At 43.0% G+C, this 12,232-nt stretch overlaps 1 protein-coding gene across 1 annotated transcript in view; it reads left to right on the top strand.

The window, feature by feature from the left end:
- Window positions 1-10,774, top strand: part of GTF2A1L (general transcription factor IIA subunit 1 like) — a 34,672-nt gene extending 23,898 nt beyond the window's left edge. Inside the window, exons 6-9 of the mRNA XM_067463237.1 lie at window positions 714-1,255; window positions 4,638-4,919; window positions 7,276-7,365; window positions 10,474-10,774. Of these exons, the coding sequence (XP_067319338.1) occupies window positions 714-1,255; window positions 4,638-4,919; window positions 7,276-7,365; window positions 10,474-10,581 (1,022 nt within the window). The 3' untranslated portion in view covers window positions 10,582-10,774. The remainder of the gene's footprint in view (window positions 1-713; window positions 1,256-4,637; window positions 4,920-7,275; window positions 7,366-10,473) is intronic.
- Window positions 10,775-12,232: the final 1,458 nt, after the last annotated feature.

Here is a 12,232-nt window from a genome sequence, read left to right as displayed (position 1 = left end):
AATTGAAGAGAGATATTGACAAGCTGGAATATGTCCAGAGGAAGGTGACTAAAATGATCAAGGGCCTGGAGAACAAGCCCTATGAAGAGTGGCTTAAAGAGCTGGGCATGTTTAGCTTGAAGAGAAGGCTGAGAGGAGACATGATAGCCATGTATAAATATGTGAGAGGAAGCCACAGGGAGGAGGGAGCAAGCTTGTTTTCTGCTGCTCTGGAGACTAGGACATGGAACAACAGCTTCAAACTACAAGAGGAGATTCCATCTGAACATTAGGAAGAACTTTCTGACTGTGAGAGCCGTTCAGCAGTGGAACTCTCTGCCCTGGAGTGTAGTGGAGGCTCCTTCTTTGGAAGCTTTGAAACAGAGGCTGGAGGGCCATCTGTCAAGGGTGCTTTGAATGCAATATTCCTGTTTCTTGGCAGGGGGTTGGACTGGATGGCCCATGAGGTCTCTTCCAACTCTATGATTCTATGATTCTATGGCATGCTTCCTCCAGAAGTTGACCATTGAATCACGATGGAATCACAATGGACCATTGAATTACATTTCCAATGATTTTTTTTCTTGATCAGCTTCCTTCACCATCCAGCTTTCATAAACAAGTATAGAAATTGGAAACACAATGGCATGGACAACACAGGCTTTGGTTTCAATGCTGTATCTTTATAGAAATGTAGGAATACTCATAATTTTGTTTTATTTGCTTTCTATTAGGGCACTTCTATAAAGTCAGCATGCCTGTGGTGGTGACCCAGGCCACCGGGAATGGCAGTGCTGCCCAGAGTCCGGCTCCACAGACATTCCATCAGCCTGGGAAGGATCCATTGGCATCTCAGTCTATCGCTGAGTCTCCAGTTGAAGGAAACACAGCCAGCAAAGAAGACTCACAAGCCATGAAGTCTACTGGAGCCAAGGAAACAGGAATGGAAGAGGAGAAAACCTTGGAGGAGGCTCTTGAGAGTCAGGAAGAAAGGCCAGTGGGGGCACCAGTAAGCCCACAGCCATGTAGCTCCCTCGAGACTCCCCTCAAAAACGAGATGCCCAGAGCTGCTCCCACCTTGAAGCTGCTGGAATCGGATGGTGCCACAACGTCCAAGGAAGTGATGGGAGGCAACCCTTCTGTCAAGAGAGAATTGCCTACGAATCTTGAGCAGGCTCTGGGTCCTGACGACATCATTGAGCTAATAATCATGGGTAATGAGCTAGATGGCAGTGCCCTCCTGGCCAATGAAGCTAACCTGGCTTTGGCCGAAGAGGTAACTATATTTTTTATAACATCTTTATTGAAAGATTTTTGGTTACATGTGGGCTTTAGGAGTGTTCTGGGATTTTTTTTCTGTGTCAGGAGCCACTTGAGAAACTGCAAGTCGCTTCTGGTGTGAGGGATTTGGCCATCTGCAAAAATGTTGCCCAGGGGATGCCCAGATGTTTGGATGTTTTACCATCCTTGTGGGAGGCTTCTGTCATGTCTCTGCATGGGGAGCTGGAGCTGACAGAGGGAGCTCATCCGCGCTATTACCGGATTCGAACCTCCGACCTGTTGGTTTTCAGTCCTGCTGGCACAAGATTTGGAAACCGATTTTTACGAGTGACTATCACTCATAAAAATACTGAAAAACACAGCAGAAGGGACTTAAAAAGCTAAAAAAAAAAAAAACCCACATGCGCAAAACTACATATAGAAATGCAAACTCATATATATACACATATACACAAATATATAAACATACAAAGCACATATACACATACTGGGCCACAGCAACATGTGGCAGGGGACGGCTAGTATAATATAATATATTGTATATACATATAATATTTATAATATTATAATGTAATACAATATAATACTACTACTAATAATAATATGCTATTATAATTATATATTTTATATTACATGTAATATTATACATAATATTACAATATAATTGTATACTACAATATAGTGATGTATAGCACAGATATTGTACTGTGCTCATGGTATAATATGTAATATATATATATGTATATATCTTGTAAGCCTCTTTGAGTCCCCTTCGGGGTGAGAAGGGCAGCATATTAATGTCGCAAATAAATAAATAAATAAATAAATAAATTGTGTTTTGAAAAATGCAATGAAATGTATGACATATTTAGAATTACGGAAATAAGCATAGCCTTGGGGATTAAAATCAATAATAGGCCACGTGTTTGTTTTAATTAGGTTAGACTGCAATTGTGATTTTTGTAAGAATTTCTTGATATCTCTCGATCTAAGCAGCTGAGAAATACTTCTAAGGAAATAAGTGAGAAATGTCTCCTGGCAAGTTCATGCTTCTTCTATAATGCTCGCAGTCCCGTTTATTTTATCTTTGTAAACTCTTCATGATTGCAATCTGGGAGCGGGATCTTGAATTCCTGTTAGGCACTGCCGCTTGGGTTGGCTCTGGCAAGTTTTCTTGAAGAAGAATTGTAATCTATTTTCCTTGCATGTGAACCTAATACATGATTTTCTCAGTAGCTGCCAGGTAAGACTAGTCTGTCTGCCCTCTTTCCATTTTAATATTTAGCTTTTGTATGGTTGTATGGAGATTGCACCTGAACATGAGGAAGAACTTCCTAACTGTGAGAGCTGTTCAACAGTGGAACTCTCTGCCCCAAAGTGTGGTGGAGGCTCTTTTCTTTGGAGGCTTTTAAACAGAGGCTGGATGGCCATCTATCAAGGGTGCTTTGAAAGCGATTTTCCTGCTTCTTGGCAGGGGGTTGGACTGGATAGCACATGAGGTCTCTTCCAACTCTAGGATTCTATTATTCTAAGGTCCTCTGGTGGCACAGCAGGTTAAATTGCTGAGCTGCTGAACTTGCGGACCAAGGTATATATGCAAGATATATCTATTACAAGATATGTCTATTACAAGATATATACATATATTACAAGATATATGTGTGTGTGTGTGTGTGTGTGTGTGTACACACACACACACACACACACACACTTACTTAGGCGATCCCTTGTAGTCTGAGGATGATGGTTCTCCAAGTTCAGTGTCCTGGCGGTGGGTTCGAAGGTGACTGTGGAGCCCTATTCTTGATCTGTGTCTTCTTCCGCAGTGAGGGCATTCGTTTCCAGGTGGAAGGCAGTCTCGGACGGGGTTGGCTTGACGCACCTTCCTCTTGGCACATTTCTCTCTTTCACCCTCCATTTGTGCCTCTCCAAATTCTACAGCACTGCTGGTCACAGCTGACCTCCAGCTGGAGCGCTCAAGGGCCAGGGCATCCCAGTTCTCAGTGTCTATGCCGGAGTTTTTAAATTTGGCTTTGAGCCCATCTTTAAATCTCTTTTCCTGTCCACCAACATTGCGTTTTCCATTCTTGAGTTTGGAGTAGAGCAACTGCTTTGGGAGACGGTGGTTGGGCATCCGGACAACATGGCCTGTCCAGCGTAGTTGATGGCGGAGGACCATCGCTTCAATGCTGGTGGTCTTTGCTTCTTCCAGCACGCTGACGTTTGTCTGCCTGTCTTCCCAAGAGATTTGCAGGATTTTCCAGAGGCAATGCTGATGGAATCGTTCCAGGAGTTGCATGTGACGTCTGTAGACAGTCCACACTTCGCAGGCGTAGAGCAGGGTTGGGAGGACAATAGCTTTATAGACAAGCACCTTGGTCTCCCTACGGGTGTCCCGGTCCTCAAACACTCTCTGCTTCATTTGAAAAAATGCTGCACTCGCAGAGCTCAGGCGGTGTTGTATTTCGGTGTTGATGTTGACTTTGGTGGAGAGGTGGCTGCCAAGGTAGCGGAAATGATCAACATTTTCTAATGTTACACCATTAACCTGTATCGCTGGCATTGGAGAGAGGTTGGCTGGTGACTGCTGGAACAGCACTTTGGTTTTCTTGATGTTCAATGACAGGCTGAGCTTCTCGTATGCTTCTGCGAAGGTGTTTAGAGTGGCTTGTAGATCTTCTTCTGAATGCGCACAGGCGATGTTGTCATCAGCATACTGGAGTTCTATAACAGATGTTGTAACCTTGGTTTTGGCTTTCAGTCTGCTGAGGTTATACAGGGTTAGTCAAAATGCATAGGCCAATAAGCCATTCAATTGAATGGCTTATTGGCCTATGCATTTTGACTAACCCTGTATATAGTTAGCATAGTACAATACCAGTATTATATATTACTATATTGTACTATACCATTATATTGTAATATTATTAGTAATATTACATGTAATATAAAATATATAATGATAATATCATTATTATTAGTATTATATTGTATTACATTATAATATTATAAATATTATATGTATATACAATATACTATATTACATTATATTATACTATTAGAATAGCACAGGAAACAAGGTGGAACTGTCCCATGCCCGCCCCCCCCCCCCCCTTCACTCTGGTCCAGAGCAGCAGTTGGTGCTGGGAGGAGGGGTCCCCAACTGATGACTTTTGAGTCCTTTCTGACTTAGGGTGACCCTAAGGCAGACCCTATCATGAGTTTTTCTGGGGCGGAGAGTGTGTGATTTGTCCAAGGTGGGTTTTTGTGGCTGAGCAGGGAATCGAACCCTACTTTCCACAGTCATAGTCCAGTGCTCAAACCACTGCATCGTGTTGACTGTCTCATATTTACCCACATTTATTCCTTCCTTCCAGCTAAATCCGAGTGTCCAGATGGACCCTGATATGCAGGCCCCAAAGGATATAGCCACCGACCTTAAAACCATCATTCAGTTAGACGGGACAGGTGATGCTTGCCCCAGGGCAGAAGTAGAAAGCCCACCTGTTGTGGGGGAGGATGAGGAGCTTGTTGGCATCATTGACGCCGATGATCTCAAAGTCCTGGATGAAGAAGAGGATGAAAATAGCACTTCAGACAATCAGTCTCTCAGCAGCGCCAGTGACGCCGATGACCCCTCGGTTGACATCACTGAGGAGGTAAATGCTTTTGATTCCCTTGAACGCCGTGTTCCTGTGTCTAGCAGAGGGTCAGATCAGACATGATAACACAGAGCTGGAAGAAATGTGGAGGTCACCTTGTCCGGTGCTGCTCAAAGTGATGGTCTTGCCTGCAAGCTTATCAGCTACTGAATTTCCAAGAAACGATGAGGATAGAATAATGTGGCACAACTGTGTCCTTGAGAGGCAATGATCTAATCCCTGAACCCATGCTGGCATTTTGTTGCGTCACTGAGATACGGCCATGCGTCCTCTGCTCTTGTTGCCTCAGCCAACGAAATGGTAGACTTTTCTTTGACTTGAGGTGATTAAGCAGAGAAGGATTAACTATCTGGAATATTATTTTGGATAGTAGCTCATGCATTGAGCAACAGGTTCAGGCTAAATGAAGTCTGAGGGTGCATCTACACTGTAGAATTAATGCAGTTTGGCACCACTTTAGCTGCCATGGCTTAGTGCTATGGAATCATGAGATATTTAGTCTTCTCTGCCAAAGAGCGCTAGTGCCTCACCAAACTACAATACCTAGGATTGCCATAGCATTGAGCCATGGTAGTAAAAGTGGTGTCAGATTGCATTCATTCTGCTGTATAGATGCACACAGAGATCCAAGAAGGAATGAAGGAAGAAGCTAAATGACGATACAGTAAAAAAGGGAAGGAAGGGGAGAAAGAAAGAAAGAAAGAAAGAAAGAAAGAGGGAAAGAAAGAAGGAAGCATGGAAGCAAAGAGCAAAGAAAGTAAGGAGAGAAAAAAGAAGGAAAAAAAAAGGGGAAGGAAGGAAAGATGTAGAGAAGGAAGGAAGGAGAGAAGGAAAGAAAATAAGGGACGGAAGTAAAGAGGGAGTGAAGGAAGGAGGGAAAAGAGAGAAAGAGGACGGGAAGGAAAGAGAAGGAAGGATGGAAGCAAAAAACCAAGGAAGGAAGGAAAGAGGTAGAGAAGGATGAAAGGAGAGAAAGGGAGGGAAGGAAAGAAGGAAATGATAAAGAAGGATGGAAGCTAAAAGTAAAGGAAGGAAGGGAAGAGGTAGAAAAGGGAAAAAGGAGAGAAAGGAGAAGGAAAAGAAAAATGGGAGAAGGAAATAAAGAGGTAGAGAAGGAACGAAGGAAAGAAGAAAAGGGAAGGAAGGTAGGAAAGGGAGCAAAGGAAGGAGAAAAAGGAGAGAAAGAGGGAGGGAAGCTTGGCCACAGCAAGGAGGAAGTTGTTTTAAATTGCTTTTAAATTTTGTTAGATTTTAGCTATTCTTGTAAGCCGCTCCGAGCCCCAGGGGAGTGGCGGCATATAAGTTTAAATAATAAATAAATAAATAAGTTGAACAAGGTGGTCCTTGCATTCCCTCCAGTTGTAACGTTCTACGAAATCTGCCCCCGGTGGTGCAGTGGGTTAAACCGCTGAGCTGCTGAACTTGCTGACCGAAAGGTTGCTGGTTCGAATCTGGGGAGCGGGGTGAACTCCTGCTGTTAGTCCCAGCTTCTGCCAACCTAGCAGTTCAAAAACATGCAAATGTGAGTAGATCAATAGGTACCTCTCCAGTGGGAAGGTGACAGCGCTCCATTCAGTCATGCCAGCCACATGACCTTGGAGGTGTCTATGGACAATGCTGGCTCTTTGGCTTAGAAATGGAAATGATCACCAACCCCCAGAGTCAGACACGACTAGACTCAATGTCAGTGGAAAATCTTTAACTTTACCTTTTACGAAATCTGCAGCCACAATGGCCCCTATGCTGGTTAGAGGATTTGAGGAATTGTTATCTTAAAAATGGGCCGGGCTTTAGCACAGTAGGTTAATCACCAAGCTGCAATAAAAATTGTCAACTGGAAGGCTGACATTTTGAAGCCCAAGTCATGGTGAGCACCTGACGTTTAGCCCAGCTTCTGCCTACTTTGCAGTTCAAAAACAAATGTGAGTGGATAAATAGGAACCATGTTAAAGCGGGAAGGTATTTAGGCATGGCATTTTGATCAGAAAAAAGAGGACTTTTATGAACAAAGAAAGCTCTTCAGCAAGATGGCCAGAACCAAGCACAGCCTCCAAGGATACTGAAAGATGGGGCAACCTATATTATTGTATATGCCTCTATCTGTTGTTTATCTTGTCATTATTGTATATGCCTCTATCTGTTGTCTATCTTGTCATTGTATAATTGGCATTGAAAGTTTGCCGTGTATGTGTTCTTTGATCCACCCTGAGACCCCTTTAGGGTGAAAAGGGTGGAATATAAATCCTGTAAATAAAATAAAATAAAAATGTACCCTACTCCCAAATTTTGATTCACACAAATACAGACATTTTTCATTTTCTGTTTTTGAAGCTTTGTGATTCTTCTCTTTCAGGACCCTTTAAATTCCGGTGATGATGTGAGTGAGCAGGAAACTCCAGATGTCTTTGACACCGATAATATAATTGTGTGTCAATACGATAAGGTACACACAGAACATTTTCTCTGTTCTTTTGTTGAAACATGAATTGTCGGGCAGTGTTTGGTCCATTAAACAATCACTGAAAATACATAAACAAAAACACAATCTTAATTCTTGAATTCTACACAAATTAAAATGCTGTGGGTGAACAAAGCTGGTTGTAGCCAGGCTCTGAAACTAATTCCATGTGAGTGGCCTTATCCCTATTCCCAGTAGCATTGGAACTGGAAGTGGCATCACTTTGCTTCTGATTCTAATATTAATTTGAAGAGCTGTGTGGGATACTACTGGTGAAAAGGACTTATATTGCCATGTTTTTATGGAAGTTTTGGGGCAGATTTGTGTATGTTTTGACAGAAGCTTCAGCGGATACTCTAGGTGCTATTAGGAGTGATTTGAAAACACTAAGAACACAAAATAGGGTCTTGGGGCCATACTCCCCCCCCCCCTTTCCCAGCCTTATAATTTATATGCTCAATCACTATAGTATTCTGGCAGGAAAGCAGAATGCAGAAGGAAGAATTATATACTTTTACAGGTTTGACTTTTGTGGATTTGATCATTCACAGATTTGTTGTTTCTAGGAACCTCTAGGTCAGTGTTTCTCAACCTGGGGGTCGGGACCCCTGAGGGGGTCGCGAAGGGGTGTCAGCGGGGTCGCCAAAGACCATCAGAAAACAGTATTTTGTGGGAAGTTTGAGCCAATTTTATTGTTGGTGGAGTTCAGAATGTTCTTTGATTTTAATGAACTATAAATCCCAGCAACTACAACTCCTAAAAGTTAAGGTCTATTTTCCCCAGGCTCCACCAGTGTTCACATTTGCGCATGTTGAGTATTTGTGCCAAGTTTGGTCCAGATCCACCATTCCAGTGTTTACTGTTGGTCATGGGAGTTCTGTATGGCAAATTAGGTTCAAATCCATTGTTGGTGGAGTTCAAAATGCTCTTTGATTATAGGTGAATTATAAATCCCAGCAACTACAACTCCCAAATTACAAAATCAATCCTCCCCCAACCCCACTAGCATTTACATGTTGGGTGCATTGGGTATTTGCGCTCAGTTTGGTCCAGTGAATGAAAATACATCTTGCATATCTGATATTTACATTATGATTTATAACAGTAGTAAAATGACTGTTATGAAGTCTCAACAAAAACAATGTTATGGTTGGGGGTCACCACAACATGAGGGACTGTATTCAGGGGTCACGGCATTAGGAAGGTTGAGAACCACTGCTCTAGGTCCTCTAATGTGACTCTTTGACAGAAATTTGGTAGATGTTGATCACAGAGGCATGCTGAAGAAACTAGAGATGCCTAGAAATAACTTCTCTTTCATCCTTCGGTGCTATGAACAGCTTCTGGTGGACACTGAGTTTAGAGTTGTGCTGGAAGACCTAGTGTTTTTAAATTATGGTTTTCCCACTTTCACCCAATCCCTGCAAATGTGGAGGGTATATGCAAGGATTGGGATGGGCTTTAGCACAGCAGGTTAATCACCAAGCTGCAATAAATCTTGCTAACCGGAAGGTTGATAGTTTGAAGCCCGGGTCAGGGTAAACGCCTGACCTTCTGCTCAGCTTCTGCCAGCCTAGCAGTTCAAAACAAATATCAGTAGATAAATAGGAACTGCATTAAAGCGGGAAGGTATTTTAGGCAAGGAGGAAGTATACGAACAAAGAAAAGCTCTTTGGCAAGGAAATGGAGCAACAGCACCCTCCTGTGGCCAGAACTAAGCATAGCCTCCAAAGATGCAGAAAGATGGGAAAGGCTATATATATACCTCTATGCGTTGTTGGTCTTGTCATTGTATCATTGGCATTGAATGTTTGCCATGTATATTTTCTGTGATCCGCTGTGAGTCCCCTTTGGGGTGAGAAGGGCAGAATATGCATAGGTAAAGGTTTTCCGCTGACATTAAGTCTAGTCAGTCGTTTCTGACTCTGGGGGTTGGTGCTCATCTCTATTTCTAAGCCAAAGAGCCAGCATTGCCCATAGACACCCCCAAGGTGTGGCCGGCATGACTGCATGGAGCGCGGTTACCTTCTCGCTAGAGCAGTACCTATTGATCTACTCACATTTGTATGTTTTTGAACTGCTAGGTTAGCAGAAGCTGGGCCTAACAACGGGAGCTCACTTCCCTCCCCGGATTTGAAGTGCTGACCTTTTGGTCAGCAAGTTCAGCAGCTCAGCGGCTTAAGAGGCTCTGCTCGCGCTGTCACCTCCATCGCAGGCACGATTGGTGAGGACGAGGGAGAGGGCCTTCTCGGTAGTGGCCCCTCGACTCTGGAACTCACTGCCCAAGGACATCCGACATGCCCCAACTTTGGCAGTCTTTAGGAGGAGCCTGAAAACATGGTTGTTCCAGTGTACCTTCCCAGAATAAGGAAATACTCTCAGCAATAGGTCCTCTAAATGCACTTTATCATTGATTTAGGATTGTTTGCTTGCCCCTCTCTTGCCGAAAATTCTATCCCAGTATATGACGTTGTTCATGCCCAGCATTATTTTTTTTATTTTTAATTATCACATTTGGCCCAGCCATAGGTTTTTAAATGCTTGTTGTTACTGTTACTGTTTATTGTTTATTTTTATTTATGAGATTTATTTTGATTGTTTTGTATTGATGTTTTGTTATTGCTTTTAAGCCGCACTGAGTCCCTTGGGGAGATGGTAGCTGGGTATAAATAAAGTTTTATTATTATTTATTATTAAGCCACTGCACCACTGCTCCCAGGAATATAAATACTGTAAATAAATAAGTAAATAAATAAATATTTCCAAATCTGTAAAAAAATCCAAGATCCGAAACACTACAAGTCTCCAGCATTTTGGATAAACAATACCCAACCTATACTCTTAAATGATGAACAGTACTACATTATTTTAAAATCTCATCTGAACTTCCAATATGTGCGGTACTGGTATGGCTTCATGTTTTGTTTTTTTTTTGGTCTTTGGGTTTACGTTCTTCTTCAAACAGCTGTTTGTATTCCATCCTTTACAAAGGAAACCAGGTTTGCTCTGAGTAGGTTTTCTAATCAGCAGGAATTAAAGGTTCTATTAAACAGTTTCTGAGAGCCCCTACTGTTTGCTTTTTTTAAAACTCAGGTTCAGCGAAGCAAGAACAGATGGAAGTTCTATCTGAAAGACGGCGTGATGTGCTTTGAGGGAAAGGACTATGTTTTTTCCAAAGCTGTCGGCGATGCAGAATGGTGAGGCATCCGAAAATACTGCAGTGCCGCTATTATTATTGTTATTATTTAACTAATTAAAGGATGTGCTGTAACATTCATTGGGTAAATGGGCACATTGAAAGTCTTCTGTTCTGAAACACTGGCTGTGAAAAGAAACTTCACGTGCAATGCCTGTGACTATATAAAAGAAATAAATATATCCTGCATTAATTGCACATTGATCAGCTGCTTCTTGGACCGTATTTTGTATATGTGCTTTTGGCTTTGATAAAGTTGCACATCTGTTTATGAAGAGCCTCTAGAGGCAAGATAAAACTTCATAGACTATTCATGTTTGGCAGAGATTCTTGGCTTCCAGTTAGAAGAGGAAGTCTATCTGTATGAACAGCTTCACCCAACCTGATGAGTAAACAACTACCCATTAAATGGGTTATACCAGGCATGGGCAAACTTCGGCTCTCCAGGTGTTTTGGACTTCAACTCCCACAATTCCTAACAGCCGGTATACTTACAAATACATATATCAACAAAACACAAAGCTGCCACATTCACATTAAGCAGAAACAATTGGTTCCTCTCTTGAAGTATGAAACAAAACCTTCATGTGAGTAAGAATAGTCCTTGAATGTCAATAAATGTCCTATTCCTTATTGCATACGAGTAGACTCCAGTAATCACAATAGGTGTCCTATTTCCTTCGTTTCCTATTTCCTATTTCCAACAGGAGCGGTTGCTCCTGACACGACCAAAAAAAAATTTTTTTTCTTTGTTGGGATATTTTGCCCATAGGATGGTTGTTAGGGGAGAAAATCCCACCACATTTGCCCAGCACATCTTAAATACATACCTATCTGATCTCTTTTAATCTGATCTCTTTTTTCAATAGAGTTACAGGCTGGATAGATGCAGGGAATGCTGTGGATGCAGCGTATCTGGACTTCAGTAAGTCCTTCGACAAGGTCCCCCATGAACTTCTGGTAAACAAACTTGTTCAATGTGAGCTAGGCAAAACTATGATTAGGTGGATCTGTAAGTGGTTAAGCGAACTAACCCAGAGGGTGATTCTCCCAATGTGATTCTCTCGGAGTTTCGGGGTACGGTGTCATCTGTACGCAGATGATGTTCAACTCTGTCACTCCTTCCCACCTGCTACTAAGGTCCAAGTCCTGAACCGGTGCCTGGCCGCTGTGACGGTCTGGATGAGGGCGAACAAATTGAAATTGAATCCAGACAAGACAGAGGTCCTCCTGGTCAGTCGCAAGGCCGAACAGGGCATAGGGTTACAGCCTGTGTTGGATGGGGTCGCACTCCCCCTGAAGACGCAGGTTCGCAGCTTGGGTGTGACCCTGGACTCATCGCTGAGCCTGGAACCCCAGGTTTCGGCAGTGACCAGGGGAGCATTTGCACAGCTAAAGCTTGTGCGCCAGCTGCGCCCGTACCTTGGGAAGTCTGACTTGGCCACGGTAGTCCACGCTCTGGTTTAGACTACTGCAACGCTCTCTACGTGGGGTTGCCTTTGAAGACCGCTCGGAAGCTTCAACTGGTTCAATGCTCGGCAGCCATGATACTAACAGGAGCGGCACACAGGGAGCATACAACTCCTCTGTTGTGCCAGCCCCACTGGCTGCCAATTTGCTACCGGGCACAATTCAAAGTGCTGGCGTTGGCCTATA

This window comes from Anolis sagrei, chromosome 1, assembly GCF_037176765.1.
Source record: "Anolis sagrei isolate rAnoSag1 chromosome 1, rAnoSag1.mat, whole genome shotgun sequence".
Classification (NCBI taxonomy): Eukaryota; Metazoa; Chordata; class Lepidosauria; order Squamata; family Dactyloidae; genus Anolis; species Anolis sagrei.
This window is presented reverse-complemented; position numbering and strand designations above follow the sequence as displayed.